We start from the raw sequence: 24424 nt of genomic DNA, 5'->3' as shown, positions 1-24424 counted from the left end.
TGGAGAACACACGGTAAATATAGTTCAGAACAGGAAACAACTTAAAACGTAGGTATCACACGACACCCTTCCTAAGTTCATGGACTGCTGCCTACTGCTGGGAATGTCTTACTGATTCTGTCCAGGCTTAGGCCTGGCCTATCTCTCTGCTGTTGGCCCTATTCTTTCCTTTTTAAGAGCTTTCTGCCTTCTTAGCTCTTCCTTGAATTTGGGGTCCAGCCCCAGTTTCTCAGGCCACCTGTGATGCCAAGGCCTTATGCATATCTACACTCTGGGCATTAAACTCCTCCAGGAGTGCTAGTCACACCGATGTGAATGCTCCCTGGAGTCGTACAGGAAGGCAGCCCTGATCTTTTCCATCCAGAGTGGAAGTAGATACAAACAAACAAACAAACCCTTCATTTTCCAAATCAAGAAGTATTAACATATCTTTCTAAATAACAAATCACCATAGGTCTCTATCTCTCGTTAAACAATTAATAGAAGCTTGTGAGTTTGCTGCTTTTCTTTCTTAACTCCAAAGTTATCAGACCGAGTTAGAAGGCAGGGATCAAAGTCAAAATTCGTGTATTTCCCTTCTCCTATCAATCTTTATAGTGGAGCTGGGTAATAGAAAATGTATTACCCCCACTTTCTTTTCAGATCAGGTGTTAGAAGAGCAACAATGTTATCATCACCATCACCACCATCCTGATCTACATGACCCACCTTGACCATGAACATCACTATCCCCATTAGTACCATCACCATCACCATGTTCCTTCTCCATCACCACTGTATCACCATCGCTACCATCACCAACATTACAGTCGCCGCCAACATAATGGACCATCATCATCACCCAGGTGATCATGATCGCCACCAACATAGCCATCACTCTTTCCTTATTGGCTTTTCTGAGGCCCTATGGTAATTCTTTGAAAAGTTGCCAAAGCTTTCTAGAGTTCTTTTTTGGGGGTGGGGACATCCAAGGCATGTCTGTTAGCTGTCTCTTCTCACTTATTTTTACTTAGCAAATATCCTTTTTCCCCATTTCTGGGAAGGATAGAACAAAACTCATGTCCCAGTCCTGATCTTTTCCTTCCGTACAGCCCAACTGCAGGCTCTGACATTGGCCTCTTCAGACTTGGGGCTGCTCCTGGGTCTTATAGTTCTGGTTATTTCTACCCTTTCCATCCTGTTGTCTTCCTGTGTCTCCGGAAAAACTCTGCTCTATTTCCTGGCCCTAGGGTGAGGGTGCTACCACAGTCCTGACAACTCTAACTTGAAAAAGAGGGGTGGGAATTATAAGTGACCCTTTGCCTTTGGGGGTGTCTTTAGGCCCTTGGTCATCCTATGACAGAAAGCCCCTAAGTCAGAAAAGTTTTCCATTCACTTGGCACCCAAGTCAGAGCCTGACTATCTGCTACTCTTGGAGGCAGTTGGTTTCTTGTCTACTCTGCCCTCTGATGGGAAGTTTCTGTTAAACCAGAATAGCAAGGACCGGATGGCCTTTCAACTGGTGGGTGTAACAGTGCAATGGTGGAAGCCTTTTCATAATGGCCTCATGATTTACCACTGCCCTTAGAGAAAATATAAGCATTGCAGCATGCCTTCACAAATAATATCGACACAAAGGTAGAGTCTTCCTAAAGGCTTTCAGTTTTCTTTTTGGCTTGAATATGGTCTAGTATGGGACATGGAAAAAAGGGCATTGGATTTTAAAAAGTAATAATCGTGCTTTCCCCCTATAGTTAGGAGCACAATTACAGTAGGAACTAGAAGCTGATATTTGATACAGTACCTGGACATTGCAAGTAACAAATCAAATAAACTAACTTTGGTTCAGTTTACTGAACTGAATGAAAAGTGGCATATAGCATAGGTGGCAGCCGGCTAGGGGTATGGTTTTACTGGAACACAGCCATGCTCGTTCACTTATACATGGTCTATGGCAGCTTTTGTGCTATGATGGCAAAGTTGAATGGCTATGAGATTCTACTTGATCCACCAAGCCTATAATATTTACTGTCGGGCCCTTTATACAAAACCTTCATCAACCCTTGCTCTAAATCATGAATACTTTTCTGTTCCTGGAGCTGGCAGGAAAGTGGGTTGGACTGGTCTTTCTTTGTGTTATAGAAGTAAAGCCTGATTAAAAGTAGGGAATAGTTGAGGCAGGGCTCCTACATACCCTGCTGGATCTGAGAGCATTTAGGTCTAACTAATAACAGACAAAGTAGCCTTCCAACCTTCAGTCTACTGTATGATATTAGAGATTGGAGCCAAGACCCCCAACTAATAAGAGTTTATTTGCTTTGCTTCCTTTGAGCAAATACTTCCTCAAAGATACTGTGGGAAGGAGCAGTGACTGCTCCAAGGCAGAACTGGGAATACTCAGAATTGGGTTTTCCCGGGTTTCTGTAAGAATACTGCCTGGTGCTGCCTTAATTCCATCAGGTGTTTGTTTGCATTAATGGAGGAAGCTAGTTGAGTATGCCTGCTGGTAATGATTTACATTCATCAGCTCCAAGTAGGCTTCTCGTGATCACCCTCACAAGCTCAAGACCTAAAATGTCCCAGCAAATCTGAAGCATGAGTCTATTTCTGATGCTGCCTATTGTCAATTCCCCTCCCAAATTCTGAGTGAGAACCCCCAACTTTCGTAGGCAGTTCCAAAAAGCTAGGGGGTTGGCTTTGATGCTGAGAAGGTGGACAGTCAATTTATGATTTTCATTATATTCTGCTTACCTGTATTTTACCTTTGCAGTTTACATTTAAAAAAATTTTTTTAACTAGAAAATATGAGTTTTTGAGTCTAAAACCGAGGAAAATGGATGCTTTATCTTTGCAGGGGTTTATCCCTACTCCCAAATATAGATCTTCAATTTGGCCTCATTTGAGTTCTCGGGCTTAAGTAAAAAGAAGTGAGCATTATTAGTGCACTAAGTGTTCTACATGAAATCTTCTTTAATCCTTGTATAGATCGTGAGGTTATTATGAGGCAATGGAGTCTTAGAGATGCTAACTTGCTCAAGTTACCTCACATGGAGATAATGATACGAGGATTCCAATCTAAATAATCTAACAGTTTTTGTTCCTGCCCCCCATGCTGCACAGGCCTTCGTAATGTCAGTCCATTAGGAAGGCCAAAGTTTCACATTAAAAATAGCTCCCCTGGAAGTTTCAAAGACCAACTAGTAGTAAATCCAGCTTTAAGTCAGTTTATAGGCTTTCCGAAACCATGTCTTTTCCTGCCATAACCATTTGGTCTTTAAGGAAATGGATACCTAGGGTCTTTGTGAAACACATTGCACCACATTCCTAAGGAGTGTTGTATGATGCAATCCCTCAATTTAATCTTGAAGAACAGTATGTGTGACAGATCACTGATCTTTCTCCCCAACAGCCTTCTTCCTAAAAACATCTCAATCTTGCTCAGGTATGGGGGGTGATAACTTGCTTCATGGATCATTTTCCTGCCCTAAGGAGTGAATGTGAATTAGTCTAAATCATTCATAGTGATTCTGTCTTCTTTGCCAGGCACTGGGTTAGGCATGGGCACATCATACAACCCGGGACAGTAAGACAAAAATGACATTCCAATAGGGTGCTTGTGTCAGGTTTTTCTAACTTTTGAAATTTAAAAAAAACGGCGGGGGAACTACCTGAAGCTCATCCCATCCTCCTTTTGGATTATGCAAATGAGATGTAGTAATATCTAGGGCTGGAGTAGTTTATCTTGTAACCATGATGGGGGAAACAAGGGAATTATACAGAATCCTCAGAAATGCTGCACTTTTGAATGAATTAGTGTTGGAATAACCTGTTCTGGATTTGTTATGATAAAGAATTCATTACATTCATTATGATTTAAGGCACCCTTAGGCATTTTTATCAAAACAATCTGATTACGCTGACCTTTCTGCAAGGCTCTTTGGAAGAAAAGAGTAAAGCAAAGAGCAAAGCAAAGCTGACTAACTAGATGTCCCTTCCTTCGAAACAAAGCTCAATGTTGTCTCCTGGTGAGAAGCTCCTGAAAATAGGGAAATAAGACAGTTAGGAGTGGAGTTACTCTTAATAATATCTGAGATTTTAATGAGGTCTCTACAAGGACAGGGGTTTCTGATATTCCTTAAAAAAAATCTGTACTTTGCTATCAAGGAAGCTACTTTGTATCCTGGAGCACAGTGCCCTTTCAGGGAGGAAGTCCCAGGGTTCTAGAAGATAGTCAACAAACGTTTTCTAGAGAGCTGTGCACTCTATCCTGTGTAAGAACAAAAGGTCACTCAAAGGAGGTTTGAATCTGCGAAGTATACCCACTCTTAGACAATCTTGGTATTAAAATTTTCCATCCAAACATCTTTTCCAGCAATTCACTAAAGTAGTTTGCTTTTTCCCTGTCTTTCATGAGGACTGGACTATCAAACTATAGTGCTAGTCTTTATTCAGTATTTAAATACCCCTGAGGGGCACCGGAGTGGCTCAGCCGGTTAAGCGTCTGACTTCAGCTCAGGTCACGATCTCACAGTTAGTGAGCCTGAACCCCACGTCAGGCTCTGTGCTGAGAGCCCAAAGCCTGGAGCCTCCTTTGGATTCTGTGTCTCCCTTTTCTCTGCTCCTCCCCCGCTAGTGCTCAGTCTCTCAAAAATAAACATTAAAAAAAATTTTTTTAAATAAATAAATACCCCTTAGATGAAGCCTTATTTTGTGAGGTTTGTCTTTAGCATGTGTATATACCACTTTCGGAAAGCCACTGGTAGCCTATTGTCTTGGAATTTCACATAACGTTTTAAAATTTCCAACAAGCATTGAAATATTTCTTATTTTAGTGCCCTTTTCAATTGCTAATTCAGATTAGAAAAGTTTCTTGATAATTCTTTAATATAATTTCTAATATAATTAGATTTATTACTTGTATTAGCTTCTTACTGCTGTTACAAATTATTGCCAGCTTAGTAGCTTAAAACAACACAAATTTATTACACGTTCTGGAGGTCGGAAGTCCTAAAATCAAGATGGCAGCACAACTGGGATACTTCGGGAGGCTCTACGGGAGACTGTTTTCTCCCCTTTCCCTGCTTATAGAGACCACCAGCGCTTCTTGGCTTATGGCCTCATCCTCCATCTCCAAAGTGATCAGCAAAGCATCTTCCAATCTCTCTCATCTTCTGCTTGCCTCTTATAAGAAACTTGTGATTATATTGGGCCCCCCACCTCAAAACCCTTAATTAAATCATATCTGCAAAGCCTCTTCTGCTGTATAACAGAACACATTCACAGGTTCCTAGGGGTCATTATTTAGCCTACCACACTACTGCTTCTATCATTACTACCACTGGCTAAAATTTGATTGTATATCATGAGCTAAGCACAGTGCTAACTGCTTTGCATTTTTTTGATCTCAGTTAACCCACAAGCCCCACATTAAGATTGTGTAACTTTCTCAGGCTTGTGACTAAGTCATTGTTTTCTGATAAATGACAGTAATTCATCATAAAATTGAATAGCAATGGTTCACAAAATCTGCATTTCTACTCCTATCTAGCACTGTATATGCCTTGTATATGCCTACAAGTTAACTGTAAGAGTACACACTCGTAGTTTTAGAAAAATCTAAGTTATGCAGGTAGAAATTTGCATCTAGAAATAAGCTGTATTTACAGTTGTTGGAACTAAAGCTGTAGTTACTGGGTTGTTAGCTTATATCACTGAGGCCAATGCTAGTTAGATTTATGGTTGCTCCACCTAAGTAGGGCATTTCACTGCACTCAGCTTAGAAATTACGACGTAAACTTTTGAGCAAGATACTAGGAAATGCAGACCTTTAACCATGGCCTTCATCAGGAAAGTGTGGGTTAATGCCCAAAATCCATCACTGCTGCTCAAAAACCAGTTTATAAACCGATGAACATTGAAGAGTCTCTCATTATCATGTAGTTGAGTAGCATGTTTAGTGTACGCCTGCCACTCAAATATATTAGATGCAGTCCTTAATGTACTGTGAAACACTATTAAGTGCAGCTGATGTATCTAAACGGAAGGCCCACCAAATGACAATCTGGCACCTAAAACTTGCTAGGTATTAGAAGGGTTCGAGGCTCTTGTACACTAGTTTGAGCCCCTTAGGTGTCTGACTTAAGGCTTTTTTTAAAGACTGGATATGATTGAGATATATAGTCATAAACCTTGAATACAGAAATAGTTTAGCCCAGCGGCTTCCAGCCTGTTGGCTATAAACTCTAGCAGCATATGGGAGTTATTGTAAGGAACCCATTAATCCATTTGAGCACCAAATGTTGTCTGTAGGCTAGGTATATTCTACTTATCAAACACAGATATGCTTGTGATGAGTAACACAAATTTTCATGAAAAGATCACTGAATTCAAAGTTTATAATTATTTTTCCTTTTATTAATCATTAGATGCTTAGGGCAATTAAATCCATGAAGTTCCGATTTGCTCAGAGTGGTAGGGCACCTTTGCTTTAGCTTAGAAAATTCAGCAAAGTGTCCATGAAACAATTCTAACACACAGATACTTCAAGTGAGATTAAAGCTTTAAAAGAGCTCATCTGACAGGCTCCCAGAAGATATGCTGAGGAATGAGCTGAGTAGTAACGTATTAATTAAGACCAATAATAATGCTGATGAAAACTTTCAATAGCAAAATTTTCTTTCTACCGTATCTTATGAGAAAGGTTAGGAAGAGAAGGTAAAAAGTACTGTTTCATTTCTTTAACTTGCCCAGAGTATCTAAATCAATAAACTGTAAAGGGCAGGTTTTTAAAACCAACACGATCTTCTCTAAATATTATATATCTGGCTTTTAATTTGTAAATAAACACTATCAGTTTGTATAGGACTTTACAAAAAATGTTTGCATTGTAGGATCTCTTATTTGTAGTCTTTGTAAATCAAACTTCTTTTACAAAGATGAGAAAACTAACCATTTGAAAGGTTAAGTGATTTTTCCAAGATTATAGTATAGGTAGAATGGAAGAGCTTAAGTTATTAAAAAAAAAAATACACACAATAGCAGCAACATAAATAATGTGGATTAGGTTTTAGAAATGTCATACAGAATTTTCTAAACACATTTTGATTATTTGATCCCAATTAAGGAAAGCTAGAAACATTTTATGGTCATCTAATCTTCATTAAATGGAGGAAAAAACCCACTGATTTAAGCAGACTATATACAGCACTGAATGTTGAATATATTCATTAAAATTTTTTTTTAATGTTTATTTTTGAGAGAGACAGACAGACAGACAGAGCATGAGTTGGGGAGGGGCAGAGAGGGAGACACAGAATCCGAAGCAGGCTCCAGGCTCTGTCTGAGCTGTCAGCACAGAGTTCGACACAGGACTCAAACTCATGAACCATGAGGGCATGACCTGAGCCAAAGTTGTAGGTTTAACCAAGTGAGCCACCCAGATGTCTCGAATGTTGAATATATTCTTTTTCAATCATTTTCAGACCTAGTATAATAAAATTTCCTCTTTAAAGATTAGTGTTTCAGGGGCACCTGAGTGGCTCAGTCAGTTGAGTGTCCAACTTGGGCTCTGGTCATGATCTCACAGTTCGGGAGTTCTAGCCCCACGTCGGGCTCTGTGCTGACAGCTCAGAGCCTGGAGCCTGCTTTGGATTCTGGGACTCCTTCCCTCTCTGCTCCTCCCCCACTCCCACTTGGTCTCTCTCAAAAAAATAAACAAACATTTAAAAAAGATTAGTATTTCAGGCTCTAATGATTTTCTTTATATTTATAATTTACTAAAATAGGTTTGTAGCAAAAGGCAGAGTTAGGTTTTAGAATTTATAATTACAAAGGATCCAATATTTATAAACTTTGCACATATTAAAAGCCCTTCCTGTCTATAGGAGTGTGTGACAGTTTGTAGTCTCTGCTTGGAAATCTTAACCATAGTATAAATTAAGTTGGCTGAGGGGCCCCTGAGTGGCTAAGTTGGTTGAGCGTCTGACTCTTGGTTTCCGCTCAGGTCATGATCTCATGGTTTGTGAGTTTGAGCCCTGCTTCGGGCTCTGGGTGGAGAGCCTCTGATGGTGCAGAGCCTGCTTAGGAGTCTCCCTGACTCTCCCCTGTGCATGAGGCATGTGTGTGTGGTTTCTCAAAATAAATAAACTTAAAAAAAGTCTTTTTAAATTAAGTTGGCTGAAAGCTAAGGTGCTTAACAGCTGACAAGATTTCTATAATTCCTTTTCATATAATTCCCTACAGCACCTGTAGACGGGGACAACCTGCCCATATTTTTCATTATAGCTGTTTGCTGATATACAACTTGTCTCTTTTCCTCAAATATTTACCTGCAAAATGAAATATTCACTGTTCTCTTGTGACTTACAACTGACTGCTAGCTAATAATATAGTTTCTGCTGATTCCTAGAGCAAAAAAGTTTAAGCAGCAGGTTCTGGTTGGGTCTGTTCATTTAGTGAATCACACATCCATTCAACCAATCAACCAGCACTTACAGATCATCCACTATGTGCTGAATTCAATCATCGTAAATGGAACCAAAACAACAACAAAAAGTTTTAAAGAATTACCAGAACTTTTATTTTTGCTTAGTTTTATTAAAAAAATAAATATGTCATAAAGCTTTATTTTCTTTTAAGGAGAAAAAAAGGAACAAGTTTCATAAAATCAAATAAGCAACGGTAAGGTATCTTAACTTGAAAAAGATTGGGAATCACTGGTTTACAAGTTATAATTGAATGAAAGAACAACTGTAACAGCCACAGTTGGCTGTTTCATGCCAATGGCAGCAAACAACAAGATCAACTAGGGCAAAATAAATAATTGTGTGGAAGCCCTGATAAGTGCTTAAACAGACTCATTCACTGAGACATCAGTATAGATATATCTTGTTTTAAACAACACAGGAGTTCCTGAAAAGTTTTGTGTAAATGAAATAACCACAAACATACTAGGAGAGCTTGGTATCTGAAAGAATTCCATGGCAAGAATTCTTTTGTGAACAACGACTTCCACTTCTGTAAATCCAGGTATTTGCTTTGCTTAAGGCAAAACATACCTAGCTGCTACCTCTCTGAAGTGAGGCACTAGCATACACACCAAACATCACTCCAGCTGGGCCAGTGGCACAATTTCCCAGTTTGTGTTTCTATTAAGTAGTGTACAGTACAGAGTCAGCTAGGGAACCCAGCTGCGTCTGCAGTGCAGGCACAGGGGCAGGACAACCACCTTTAACATCAGTTCGGAGCCAATAAATGCTTTTGAGAGTCTACCTTGTGCAAAGCACAGTACTAAACCTTATCAATTCAGTTACAGACATAACTTTCTTTCTCTAAAACCTTCCGTCAGGGCCTAGGTCTGGAACTCTAAAATAAAGTAATACTACTAATCCTCAAGACTGGCTTTAACCAAACTAGCTGCCCAATTCCTTCAGATTGGGGTAGATGATAATGAAAGAGACTGAGTTTTCTAAGGCTGAAGTTTAACAACACAAGAATTATGTTTTATATAACCAGTTAGTGAAAAATTTTGCTGGTGACAAAAATTTTAAATGGTTTCTTTTTTTTTTTTGGTTTTTTTTTTTTTTACTTCCTCTGAATTCCCAGGCAAACTCTGGAGAACAGTTAAAGTCATCACTCTCTGGTTGGGTGATACATTTCAGTTTTGCTGATAGAAAATAAAAATTTCTTTCCACCCACCAGAATTTTGTGAATTTATCCTATACCACAAGTGATGCTTTGGACAGGGAGTAAGTATGGTAGTACCAGCTCCAGTCAGTTTTATCATTATAAATAAACAGAATCTTCACTTTGCTCACAGCCTCCATTTCATTTGGCCAAACTTCTACCAGGCTTAAGTCACATTTAATTCGTTAGGCTGTTCAGTTTCTTTTTTGAAAAAATGCTTCTAATACCATTGCTGCCTGTATGTACAAGTGTGAATAAAAAGAGTATGCAATCTATAGTCTTTTCCACACTGAGTACACTAACAACAATTAGTAAATAATTAAAGAATAAGTGGTCATTTTAAAACTTGTGTTTTTAAGAAAAAATTTCACTTTCTAGCACTTAAAAAAAAGGGGTTTTAAAAGTGCCCTATTAATGTCCAACACTGTTCCCACTCTGTCCCACCCATCTAAAACCTGCTACAAATGCTGGATTGAGTTCATATCAAATAACTTAGCGGTACCAAGATTTTTCAAATGGAAACAGTGTTACTGACTTCTTCATACTGGATAACAAAATAAGGGTAACTCTGGTCATCATTAAAAATGACAAAAATCTGAGGCTCAAAGAAATTATCCACACAAGAGTCATACAGGTCGCTGGTGACACTGCCAGGATTGACAGGAGGGGGCCGTCTCATGCCATGACTGCCCATCGTGTATCTGCCAGTTAGCACTTTGGCCAGAAACATGAAATGGACTCCTTTGGAGGACTTCTTAGAAAAGTTATGAGAGTAGCTTGCCTTCTTTGCAAAGTAACTGCCTTGTCCAAACATTGTAGCATGCTTTCCACAGACTCGAGGGTCAAAGTTGTGCTTGCAAATTCCATCTACCACATCCTGGGATGTTCCATGAAATAAATGTCTCTTATTTATTATTCTGTCACGGCCAAACATTTTCCTGTTCATATATTCCTTTTTCCTAAAGCAAAAAGTGGACAGGGAATTCAGAAAAAGGAAGGTATATATCAATTTAATAGGCAAGACATAGTCATAAACTTCTCCGTATGGTTTCAATGGGGAGGAAGCGTTAGTTAAAGTAGTTTTCAAGGGCAAAATGTCATTAAAGATCATACTAAAAGTTTACACTTATCTTTTCCACTGCAGATAAGAAAAGCCCTTTTATTTTATTTTAGATTTTCCCAACACTTGTTCACTTGCTTTCTCTTCCATTTCAAATCCAGGGCACAGACTTACCTTCTCAGGATGGCTTCTTTGTCTAATTCCACCAACCTGAGGGTCTCTTAATTCTCAGATTCCTCAAACCTGCGTGTATTCTTTTTGTACCACATTTGTTACTTGAGAGGCAGCACGGTCAAGTGATTAAGAGCAAAGCCTCTGGTGCTAAACTGCCAGGGTTCAAACTCCAGCACGTTATCTTATTAGTTGTATCACATGTGGGAAGTTACTGAGCTTTTATATGACTCAGTTTCCTCTCTGTAAAATGTGGGTTGCAATAATTGTACTTACAGGTCTGTTATGAGGCATATATATGAGTTAATATATGTGAGTTTGTATAATAAAATACAAACATATTGGGTTTTGTGAAGTCTTTATTATTATGCTCTGCGTTTGTTATTAGCTACATTAAGAAAAGCTCTCTTGAACTTTTCATACTGCTGACTCACCTTTTATATTTCTCCCAAAGAAACTGGTTTTGGACTCTCAATATTTGTAAAATTCTATATTTAAACTCAGGCACAGTCTTATGAAAAAGATTATAAATGATTCGATAACTTTTGTCCTCTACAGAAACAGGCACTTGGATGAAGTCCTGAGATGGATGCATATAAACCCAAGTTTCAGGGTAAAAGTTTGCTGAGGTGACCCCATCTGGGCAGATAATTTGTGATGATGAGGTTGCTTCAAGAGGCGGAGGAGCCTGTGTGGGAACACCACCAAGTGTCCTAGAAGGGAGAGGAAGGAATGTCAATGCAAAACATTCAGAGATAAGCACATCTCACATTAGAGTGCTCTATAGCAATATCTAATATTGTACTTTGTACAGCTTAAATGCTTATTTAAAAAACAATATAAAAATGCTATGTATTAAAGGACAAAAGCTTAGAGTAACACTGCCTGTATACAGATAACCTATTATTAGCTTCTTCCTGGCTTCCTCCTTGTGGAGAAAACTCTGGAATGTACTGCTACAAGGCAAGCAAGCAGGAACCAATTTACAAATATCTTTACTTTCTGAATCCTGGACTCCTCTTTTGCCTACACAGTTAAAGAAACTGTTTGAAGGAAACAGCGACAATTTATATGCATTCTTCAAACTTTGCTATACCAAGCAAAAAACTTACCATGACTAAAGGCTACATAGGTGGGGGGAGCAGAATAATGGGGAGACAAAGTAAGACAGGCAGTAATGACGTAAGATATTAAAAATAAAAAAGCTTATGCTTTTTGTATAAAAACAAACAAAAATCATTGGAGTAGGCACTGAAAGCTGACATTTCGCATTTGCTTCATTTTTCAGTATCACATATAAGAAAACCATCAACTGTATTCAAATTTTACAGCTTTAGGTGTGCTTAAGATAGAGCTAATTAACTTTAAGCTCTAGACACTAGAATGCATATTCTTGAACCTTTAAAAATTCAGGTCTTTATACTCTGAAGGATCGGTTTAGATGAGTATCAGCTTGAGGGTTTCTTATTCCTGCCCAATTAAATGCTTAAGTTTAAATTATATTTTTTTGGCCCATTTCAAAACAGAGCAAAAGGGAAGAATCAGAAAGATAGGAAATCCTGGCCCTGAGATCCAGATTCAGGGTCAGGGTATTGTAATACTCATCAGCACAGAGTGGTCACAAGGAAGCAGTAGGTCTGCCAAATGGATTAGGAAACTAAAATTTTCAAAAGAGCTTTGTGACACAGAGGTTACAACTGTGAATGAACATGCAAATAATCTCCAAGAGCATATATTACCATTACCCTCCTCATAATCATAGCCACCTGATAGTAAGCACATCCTATGAACAGGCTTTTTACACACAGTTATCACTGGCCTGCAAGATGGCTTGGTTATCCATACTTTTCAAATAAAGATCTTGCTAGCATAGTAGCAAAGAACAGAGACAGGATTTGAATCCAAGTCCATCTGCATCATTTCTAGATGCAGCATTCTCTATTTCTATATACCTCACATATATAGATAAAGACATATCGATAGATTTCTCTACCAAGGCTTGAAAGTGACAGATGTATACCAGGGTTGCAACTCAGGTTTGCCTGACTCCCACTGCCGCCGCCGCCACCACCACCACCTCACACAGTCTTTTAAGAGATGGTTTGTTAAGAAGCTAAAAGCTATAGAAGCACAACTGCCTCCTCTAACACCCATCCACACTTCAAGTAGTTGTGCCCACAATTTATCATGCCTGAAAATCCTTGTGAGATGCAGAGGAGTTCTGAATAGAGCCAGGGCTTACAGAACCCCCTAGGTTCTTTTAAGTTCAGGGGTCAACTTAAAGGGGCACTGGCTGTTCCAACCTTCATGGCAGAGGCACAATAGTTCTTGTCCTCTGGAGCATTTTCATAAATCCCTGACAGATTCCTCCAGAGCCTTCATTACTGGCACATTTTTCTGAAGAGAGGCCCCACTGCTTTAATCAGATTCTGAAAGGTCTGTAACTCCTTAAAAAGCCATCACTACTCTGGAGAGATGGCAGGAAACAGAGTATAGGCGCCTTATTTTTAGCTGTTCTCTCTATTCCTGCTCTGCAAAGAGCGTAAGTTCCAGCCTACCAGGTTTTCCAGTATTATTAGGGATTGAAGTTACCAAAAGAGGTTTCTGAGTTGAGGGAGGAAGGGAAGATTCTCCCAAACCACTCTGCCCAAAATAGGTTTTAGGCTGCTGTCACAGCTGTACTGAAAACCTGGCACTAACCATAGAAGACTCACACAGTTAAAGATGAGCCTGTGTAAATAAATGCTATCCATCCTAAACCATTACATTAGATTTTATCATCCATTTCTACCTCCAGATGCTTACTTTTAACAAGCCAACATCCAAATTAGGTTGAAACATAAAAATGCAGATAGACAGCTGTCTGATGGACTTCTACAGAGTCAGAAATACATATTCCAAGCACAATTACAAATGTGGCTTTATTTTCTGAGGATGTTGAGTTCGTATTTAGCTCATGGGTATTCCAATGACATACCGTGTGCTTCACAGTGTTGTACCAGGCAAAGCTGAAGGGTATAGAATTTATACTCCAGGACCTCTGAAGAATGGATTTTCAGAATCCAAGGTCATCTTTTGCACCCTTTCACTCCCCTTGCCATTTCAAAAGATGTTTCCTAACCCACTTTTACTGATGATATAAAAATTAACTTATTTTATCCTTTCTGAGGAGGAGTCAAAGAAACTCTATCAGGCTTTCCCATGACCATGAGGTGACTGTACCAGATAGATGTCCTTTCAGCTGAAATGAACTCCTAAACCTCTAAAACTGAGATTTGTTTGCTTATGCAGCCTCAGCTCAAATATTCCAATAATATTAAAAAGAATAAGCTCCTTCTTATCAGCCTCATTAAAAAGCAGCAAGCACAAGGAAAAAAAATATGTTCTTTGTAACTAAACTTGATTGTGGTAATCATTTTTGCAATATACATGTATCTGGAGTCATAAATGGACAGTTGTATGTCAGTTACAGCTCAATAAAACTGGAAGGAATAAAAAGCACCAACAGGGACTTTTCATTTATAAAGAGCCATATTTCCAGGAAATTCATAGATTAAGTCTTCTCTCCCCACTTCCCTTACTCTGGGCATTCCCAATTCTTAGGCATCTCTGACTCACTGAGAACTATAGCCTTTTTGACACCTATGTTTTAATTTGACTGCATTTACTTAAAAACAAAACTTTCTTCCTGGCTAAGATTAAAATTGTGGACTCTCTGACATCTATTTTTGCAGTCTGCCTTTTTTTTTTGTTTTTAAGAGAGAGAGACGGGGGGGGGGGGGGGGGTGGGGGGAGAGAGAGGGAGAGAGAGAGAGAGAGAGAGAGAGCGAGCATGGCAGAAGGGGGACAGAGAGAATCCCAAGCAGGTTCCACACACAGTGCAGAGCCCGGCATGGGGCTCAAATCGCAAGATCCTAGGAACATGACCTGAGCCGAATCAAGAGCTGGAAGCTGACTGAACCACCCAGGCTTCCCTGCAGTCTGCTTTTTGAAACTAATCCGCCTGTATTTTCTTCCCACTAGGCCTAAGTGCCCCACAGCTCTAGACTCTAGGGCAGATAGGAACTGAAGGGCTGCATTTACCCATTCCACTCTGAGGAACTTGCTGCTTCTTTTCTCTTTTTCACTGAAGTGTCTATTTGCTAAGCTCTTACTTTATACCTGATTATCACTGTTCCAGACAAGAAGACTAAAACAGAAAATTTTGAAAAGGAAAGGGAAGAGAAAATAAAGTGAATTTCTATGTTCTCTGGTAAGCCAATGTTATAAATAGTAAGGTGCCAAATATGTGGCATTAATTTTACTATTGCTTATATTATTTCTATAGTTCATGGTTTTACAAAATAAGCCTAAGTTTAAAAGGAAAGGGGGAGGGGTTATTCTACAATTACTTATCTTAGAATTGAAGCAAATCAATGTTCGCCATGCTGCAAAACTCCCCCAACAATGCAGTACTCGAATGAGCATTCTTACTCTCACTCAGAAGCTACATCTTGCTTGATTGGCTCAGCATGCCAAGCTGCTGGTCCCACTAATGAGTCCTACTGTCTCACTAGGAGGACAATATGTTCCTAACTACCGGACGCTGACACTGTCTCCAGCTGTGCTAGTAAAATCACAGAAATGGCATTTTTTTATTAGATTCTAATAAAAAAAAGAAACCTACAAGGTAAAATAATTCACACTTGGACTAGAAAGAAAGCACACATTTACCCCAAGCCAATATATATTTCTAAAATCAGCTTTACTAAAAATTGCTTTTGGATACTGAGCATTTTAGGGATTTTTATTCATTTGTATTTTTTTTTTTTGCATTTTGTTTTTTATGTTCCCTTTGCAATCTCATAATTAGAATCATTAAGATTCTGTCATAATGATCTGGGAAAAACATGGTTTGAGACTGAAATTTTTAAAAAAGCTAGTAAGAATAAAAAACAGCATCTCTAAGACTAGTAGAAGAGAAAAACCAGTATTACTCTAGGCCTTCCCATTCCATAAAACCAAGCAAACCTAGTATCATTTTAAAAATCAGGCTCTAGGGGCGCCTGGGTGGCTTAGTCGGTTAAGCGTCCGACTTTCGCTTAGGTCACAATCTCGCGGTTCATGGGTTCGAGCCCCGCGTCGGGCTCTGTGCTGACTGCCAGCTCAGAGCCTGGAGCCTATTTGGGAATCTGTGTCTCCCTCTCTCTCCGACCCTCCCCTGCTCACGATGTGTCTCTCTCTCTCCTAGAAATAAATAAAAATATTTAAAAAAATAAAAATAAAAATAAAAATCAGCCTCTAAATACGGTATATCTGACAAGAGTACATAATGATTTCCCTAGAGTTACTAACTTTTAAAGATGGCCATGCTATTGGTCACATGCTCCACCAAAAGTTCTGGCATCTATGGAGATGTGCCGGTTGTCTATTTAGAGGTGGGGAAGAAGAAATGGCACTTGGGAAAATGGAAGAAGAGCTCATCTATAATTCAGGAGGAATTCAGTCTCAACCCTAGAAATAGGACAGATAATTTTAGTGAGTATTACAGGAAGGTGGGCCTTACCTAGCATATGAGAATACAAATTATTTGAAAAGGATTCTTCCCAAGAAAATTCACTCAAGGAAGAACTGGAGAATGCCACCTTGGAGGACTCTCTCTACTTGTCCTGGCAGTTTACCTGGACTGAGAAATAGTCCCATTACATGGAAAGATATCATCAGGAAATTCAATCTTCACAAAGGAAGCAAATGCAAACTGTCTCATTCTAGATATAATTATTTTTAGTTGTGTAAAAATGTTACTTCTATTTGCTTTTTGGTACAAAAAAACAATTGGATAATCACTCTTTTAATGAGGTTAATTGTAGCTTATCTGAATGCTACTTTTTGAAGACTTCAACCCATAGAATAACTCAAAATTTCATATTCTAGAATAAGCATGTTAGTGTCTTCACTTAAAATCTTTTACTCTTTGGCATTCAGTTGTACATTTACATAAAATGAGAGTAAAGATTAGGCCTTCCATTGGACACTTACTGTAAATATGGCAGCAGTATAAAACAGGAGCGGAAGAGAGGTCTCCTTTTTATTTCTCTCCTGAAGAATGAGTTATGGAGGATGTAGTGGTTGTTCCACATCATAAATCGGACTTCTTTTAGGCCCCTAGAGTTGGCTTCTTCAATCAACCGAATAACAGACTGGAGCAGAAAACAGAAGATAAAGAAAAAACAAAGTTAGAAAAAGCAATCACTATGAAATATACAAAACGTTACTATAACTAAAGGCAAAAATAGCTAAGCTTGCTGTTGACATCAGTGAAGTTTCAATAAAGTACAGACAGTCAAACTAATTCCCTTTACACATAGGACTTTTGGGGAGGGAGTAGGGGGCAAAGATGCAGAATAGAAAGATGTTCTTTCTTCAGAAGATTGTGGTCCAACACAGGAAACACTGAGGCCCAGGGAACTACTCTATTCTATTTTGAGGCCTTAACAAAGTCCTAGAGATTTTTTTTTGTTTGTATTTCTTATGGGAATTTTCAGAAGAGAATTAAAGATGATAGTGTATACAGTTCAAATAAAGTAGTTAAGTTCTAACCCCAAGAAATCTTTCAGAAGAAAAACAGAGGGACAGCCCAAGTATTCTGAGAATACATTTTAAAGAGCCTCTTATTTTCCATGGAAGGTATTAGATACTAGTGATTGCTTAAAAGAGTCTCAGAAATTTTAATTCCATTGTGTATTATTAAGTAATTAACATATTAGGTCGTTTTCTTTTGTTATTGCCTTAAAAAAATTAAGGGTAAAGAAGTCAGTTCTCCCTTTTTGTAATGCTGGAAATGAATTTAATCAAGTTAAAGAAGTCAGATCTTTGGAATATGAAATTAATCTCTGAAGTCCATTTCATCATTTTAAAATGGACTCAGAATTCTCATTCAGAGGCAAAGCAAACCCATCATCATTTTGAAAAGCTTACTTTGTGATTGATGAGCTATTCTTACCATCTCAGACTAAGGATGCACATGCCAGAATTTTAAATGACTGATTTGCCTGACCACAGCTCAATAAACATTGTCAAGTATTTCTTATAGGGGCTTAAGAGTGCTGGTTTCCCGTCAGACTTCCGAAATGCTAAGTGTAACACAGGATCCAATGACCACGAGCCCTGGAGCTAGAAATAGCCAGACTTACACCAGTGCTCATCTCATTAAAATTAGGCCAAAGGGGCACTGAATTTGAGTACTTATTAATGTAAATACTTGGTCTCTATAGTATAAGATATTGGGGAAAACATTTTACCTCTCTAATAACAGTGGTTTGTAATTATGTATTCCAGAAGATTAATGGAAAGAAATACATCTTCAAAAAAAGCAAGAAAGAATAAGGTTACTTTTATCAATAAGTCTCAATTTTACATTAATAAGTTCTTTGATTTGTTGTTCTGTCTAGTCACTGTTGTAAAGGAAGAAAGAAAGGACAGTGAAAACCAAAAAAAAATTTAAATGTACTTTTTGGAAAAAGAACCTATAAATACCTCAGGATACTCTCTCCATCCAAAGTGGTCCCTACAGAAGAACTTCCAGACCGTGTGATAAATAGAATTTACATTGCTAGAGGGTGGTGTGGACAGCCTTCGTAGTTGGTCAAATTCAGTTGTTTCATACACATTCATGGCATTCAAATCTGCCCAAAATTCTTGTCCTCTAAAAAGATCCCCCCCCCCAAAAAAGAACTGTTAATAGATTGGCAAAATAGAAATATCTAAACATCTCATCAGACATCAAAAATATGTAGAATTTTCAAAACTTGTCTTATTTGGATTAAAAGGACATTACTGGTTTCCCCATTTCCTACGTGTTTTCTCTTAACAAGACCAAAAGTTCCAGGCCATGGAGTTATGGAAGGACTGATGCTATCCCACAGTCACTGACCTAAACCAATCAACATAATCCCACCCTCCCTACAGTGGGATGAACTAAACCCTAGTCTCAGCCAATCAGGCAGTCAGTTTTAAGATGAAGCTGACATAAAAGCAGGAAGAGAAACAAGAGACTTCTGTCGAAGCTTGCCCTTTTTTCAGAGGCATCAGTTTACCTAAGTCAATACCGGAATATATAATATTGCCTGATGAAAGACAGGAAAGGGGTGCCTGGGTGGCTCAGTTGGTTAAGCGTCCAACTCTTGATTTGGCTCAAGTCATGATCTCATAGTTTAGGCTGACAGTGCAGAGCCTGTTTGAGATTCTCTTTCTCTCCCTCTCTCTTTGCCCCTCCCCCACTTGTGTGCGCTTTCTCTCAAAATAAACAAATAAAACTTAAAAAAAGGAAAATATAAAAAGACCCCAGATGAGACCAGTATTGCTATTCTATCCAATATCAATACTATCCTTTATCCTGTGAGAGGGGAAAAAGAAAAGTTTGTAAAACATGAAGAGAAAAACAGTTGGGATTATTATTGTTTAGTTATGAGAATATTTTTGTAATTTAAAAATTTTTTAACATTTATTCATTTTTGAGACAGAGACAGAGCATGAATGGGGAAGGGGCAGAGAGAGAGGGAGACACAGAATCTGAAGCAAGCTCCAGGCTCTGAGCTGACAGCACAGAGCCTGATGCTGAGCTTCAATTCAGACTGTAAGATTATGACCCGAGCTGAAGCCGGACGCTTAACCAACTGAGCCACCCAGGCGCCCTGAGAATATTTTTGTAATTTTGTTATCTGGTCTGCTGCTGCTGAATCAGCACTTTATAAATATCTCAATACTATAAGGAGAAAATCTCACTCTATGAATCAAAATCATTTAAGAATTATAATGGGTGGTCCCATTAAAACCTCTTTCTTTTTTAATGAAACTTCATTAAAAATAATGAACTATTTTAAGTAACCAGAAAAATATTCATTGTACTGTTCATTTTGTGTATGTTTAAAATTGTTCCTAAGAAAGCATGAAAAATAAAGTATATCATAAAGTAACATCATAGGTATCAGCAGAGTGACTAAGTGTCCAAACACATTCCTTCATTTTTCCACCCTTTCCACAACAGATTTATTTCTAAATGGATGTCTCTAATACACAGGATAGTCCAGATCCAGTGGCACTCCCAATGACTGGTTCCCATGAAATCCAGGTATTTGAACAAATATTCCCAATAATTAACTAATTTCCTTGCCATAAATTAGGATTTTGAAAATGGTATTAATTCTGACCTATGGGTTTTGTTGGTTAATACAACACTTTACAAATTCTGCTCTTGGAACCCTTGTTTCAAGGACTGTGAATGGGTATTCTCCATAAAATGCATTCTGTGGTGAAATGTTTGAAAAAAACTTGGTTACACAAAGCTCAACAATTTACTTATTTCGGCCACTCCTCAGTCCCTTTCATATGCTAAGGTAAATACTGAAGTACCATGATGAGGGCTATAAAGCACCCTTCCAAACCTATGACAGCGCTCTCCCTTTTTTTCATGAATACCTAATAACATCCCTCTATTACACTCCTGGCAAATGTCAGGGCAAGAAAATCTATTTCCCATCCTCCATCCTAATGTTCATAATTTTTGAAATAGGTTCTATTTGAAAATAAAACAAAAAAAACCTAAGTCATATATACCAATTAATGGTACTATGAAGCACATAACTTGTAAAAGGCAGTATGCTCCTTTAAAACTTCCCCAAACCCTAATTTCCTGCTTAGAATGAGGAAAGACAGAAAGACAGAAAGGAAGTGAAAGAAAGAAAGAACTAAATAGTAGGATATGATCTTAAAGGGTTATATATATATATATATTTTTATTTATTTATTTATTTATTTATTTATTTTGAGGAGAGGAACACATATTTTTCATTAAGTGTGAAATGGGAATAAAACAATAAAATATAATTTAAAATTACATTTGGACACTTCTTTGTTTAAAATGATTTATTTCTGGAAAAAAATTTTTTTAATGTTTTAATTTATTTCTGAGAGACAGCATGAGCAGGGGAGGGTCAGAGAGAGAGGGAGACACAGAATCTGAAAAAGGATCCAGGCTCTGAGCTGGCTGTCAGCACAGAGCCTGACGCAGGGCTCGAACCCAAGAACCGTGAGATCATGACCTGAGCCGAAGTCGGATGCTTAACCGACTGAGCCACCCAGGCGCCCCAGGAAAATTCTTTAAAAAAAAAAAAAAAGAAAGAAAAAGAAGAAGAGGAAACACTGAAAACTGGAACTCTTATACCTAAATCAAACTTCACATCAACTTGTTTTAAACAATTTTCACTTAATTTTTGGAGAGTCTGATATCACTGAGGAGAGAGAGAATAACCTGTTTCCCCCTCTTAACATAGTTTCTAGTATATAAACAGATTTTCCCCACTGTAAGTTTATCTTCTAGTAACTGTTTCCAATTAAGTGTTAAATCCTCAGTGTTCTAAGGAATTCTTAGTGGCGCCTGGGTGGCTCAGGCGGTTAAGCATCCGACTTGGGCTCAGGTCATAATCTCACGGTTCTTTGAGTTTGAGCTCCGTGTTGGGCTCTGTGCTGACAGCTAGCTCAGAGCCTGGAGCCTGTCTTCAGATTCTGTATCTTCCTCTCTCTGACCCTCCCCTGCTTGCACTGTCTCTGACTCTCAAAAATAAATAGAAAACATTAAAAAAATTAAGAAATTCTTAGAATAGGGCACCTGGGTAGCTCAGCCAGTTAAGCATCCAACTCCTGATTTCCGCTCAGGTCATGATCTCAGGGTTGTGGGACAGAACTCCATGTCTGGCTCTGCACTGAGTGCGAGTCTACTTGTGATTCTCTCTCCCTCTTCATCTGCACCTCCCTAGCTTACGCTCTCTCTCTCTCTCTCTCTCAAAATAAATAAATAAACTTAAAAAAAAAAAAGGAATTCTCAGAACAGCAGTTATTATGTTAATATGCATTATAAACAGCCAATGCTTTTTGCTGTTCAAGTACCAGATTTTATTCTGGACATCATTCTAGCAATTTCTGTTTAAGCTTGTATTATTAAGACTTCATAGATAATGATTTGCATGAGAAAGACATCTAAAACTGCAGCCTTTGCCACATCCTTTGTGCATTTCAGTCCACTGGGCATTATGAAAATTCTATGACAAATCCTAATTTACTACAATCAACTGTTCTTTGGATTGATGTATCAAAGTACTGTTTTAGCTCTATTTGATTTTCAATATGCTTTTCTAGACTTTGCAGAGACAAAACAACAAATTTGAAAAACATTAAATTATCTTTTTATAAGATTAATTTTACCACCTGCTCTCCCTTAAACAGGGAATGCTTAAAAAATCCAAAGCCAAGAGTTTCTTTTCTCTTCCATCTGCATCAGTAGAAAATGCATGTAGTACAGATGCCAAATTTTCAACATACACCACTTTTCCTTATCAAACCATTGTTTCCTATTATAAGAAAGCAGTTATGAGTCATGTATATGTGATAATAGTGATGGTGGGCTGTATTAGGCAATACACAAAGAATTAAACAGATGTAGTTCCTGGCTTCCAGGGGCTTCAAGAGAGAAATAACTAACAAAACATAAAACCAAAGAGTCGGTACATCTGCCTATCTAAACTTAATAGTGGCAAATATATCCTGGCAATGAGAGGACAAAGAGTAGGCATGCAGCATTGTAGGAGAGGAGGTTACTTGTGTCCAGGAATGGCAGCATTTATTATGGGACATAAGGTGGTTACCGGTGCTCAGGAATGGAAAAAGATCAGGAAAAATTAAGAGGCTTTACTACACCAATCCAAGATAGCTTTCTGGTAGAGAAAGAATTTTAGGAACAGTTTAAATAGGAAATAATGCCAGTAAGCAAAGCGTTGTGTGGAAGAATAAGGAAAGAGTTCTTCAAGCACTTTGCCTTTTGGAAGAAGAGCGGGGACAGGGAAGGACAGGAGCAGTACAAATAGCTGGAAATGGAAATCTTTCAAACAGGGACACATAACAGAGGAGGGAATGTGAACCAGGATATAATAGGCAGCGTGAGAGATGTCAGGTCATGAACTGAGGAAGTAAGCCCAGAGTCTCAAGAGAGTCAAATAAGAGTGCAAATTTCGAGTATGGAGCCGACAGTGATAAAGGGTCAAAGCAGTAAATATAAGATGTGTGAAGACTGAGCAAGAGAAACAATGCTAGAGATTCAGAGGTATACTGAGGCTTTGTAAAAGCAGAGTGCAATAATCTGGTAGTTGAAAACCCTATCTGGCCTAAGGACATCCCCACTGAGGGACAGCCAGAAAAGTCTGAGATAGCCACTATGCAGGATTTACATTTGGCTAAATACATCATGTGGCTAAATCAATCAGTACTGACTTAACCCAAGATATAACCCTATCTAATGAATCAGAAACAAAAATCTTGTAAAAAGATGGATGATTTTTGCTACAAAGGGAAGAATGAACTTGAACTGCTGAAATATTAACAATTCTGTTTCCACATGCTTCACCAACAAACACATCACACATATCAATGTAAGAATCCAGATACAAAACTAATTTAAAATTCTGAAAAGAACACCCATTCTCATAATTTAGATGCTTTATAAAATGGTTTTCCTCCTACTCAACAAATACCATGACATACCAATTAAGAAAACATTCCCCAATATTTGTTATCTATATAAAGAGCATCAACACCTACACTAAGTCAGAATGTCCCACAATGTATATTCTTCTATGTATATTTCAAATACAAAAAAAAAAAGTAAACAGGACCTAGGATATAAGTGATAGAGCTGTAATAAAAACCAAACTTTTAAAAAGTTCCTGAACAAAATAGAAATTAGTAAGAACATGCTGTTTGTTAGATAAATAGTTCTTGGGATTATGCATTTGGGAGCTCAGTAGAGATTATAATTCTCAGTAAAGAATATAACCATTTCAGATAATTTCTCTATAAGTTGTTTGAAACCAAGAAAGAAATGTGACAAAAGCATCCTAAGTAGACACATTAAGTACTGGGGTATGTGCTGGGGATAAGATGAAAAAAGGTCAGTGTCAGTAAAGAGAGATACAAGCAAAGCCACTGTACCACTGAACAGTGTGTGGTGTGGCACCGGGTGCTCTGGGAACAATTCAGAAGCAGAGGGCCTACCTCTGCTAGAAAAAAGGTCAGGAAAGGTGATCATGGGAGGTATTCTAGAGTAGATGAAATGAAAGCCATGTCTGGCTGGCCATCAAGCAAGACAATGGGCGGCAAGACATCACATGCAGAGTGACTGACATGTGTAGAAGCCAACCAAACAAGGCACGAGGGACCCAAGAGCGTGCAGTACATACAGTTCATGTGGGAGGTCAGGGTTTATGAGTGTGTGAGGGGGGTGATAAGAGATAACACTGGACTGGATAGGTTGGCTGGGGCTAGATAATGAAGTGCTTTGTATACTGGGTTAAGAGGTCAGGACTTGATTCTGTGGGCAGTAGGAATCACTGGTGGATTTTTAACAAAGTTGAGACTTGCCTTTTAAAAAACCACTGCAACAGTGGTGGTATGAAGGACTGATATGTTTATCTTTGGTAGGGGAGGGTGGGGAATGGTGAGGGG

At 38.4% G+C, this 24424-nt stretch overlaps 1 protein-coding gene across 1 annotated transcript in view; it reads right to left on the bottom strand.

Moving 5' to 3' along the window:
- Positions 1-9549: 9549 nt before the first annotated feature.
- LOC120234270 (TCDD inducible poly(ADP-ribose) polymerase) overlaps positions 9550-24424 on the bottom strand; it is a 30241-nt gene continuing 15366 nt past the window's right edge. Inside the window, exons 3-6 of the mRNA XM_039236056.1 lie at positions 18410-18578; positions 16913-17073; positions 11329-11607; positions 9550-10622 (exon numbers count right to left, since the gene is read on the bottom strand). Coding sequence (XP_039091987.1) covers positions 10175-10622; positions 11329-11607; positions 16913-17073; positions 18410-18578 — 1057 coding nt within the window. The 3' untranslated portion in view covers positions 9550-10174. The remainder of the gene's footprint in view (positions 10623-11328; positions 11608-16912; positions 17074-18409; positions 18579-24424) is intronic.

Source organism: Hyaena hyaena, unplaced genomic scaffold (genome assembly GCF_003009895.1).
Source record: "Hyaena hyaena isolate Hyena2069 unplaced genomic scaffold, ASM300989v1 scaffold_105, whole genome shotgun sequence".
Taxonomy (NCBI): domain Eukaryota; kingdom Metazoa; phylum Chordata; class Mammalia; order Carnivora; family Hyaenidae; genus Hyaena; species Hyaena hyaena.
Note: the sequence above shows the minus strand (reverse complement) of the source record. Positions and strands in the feature narration are given on the sequence as shown.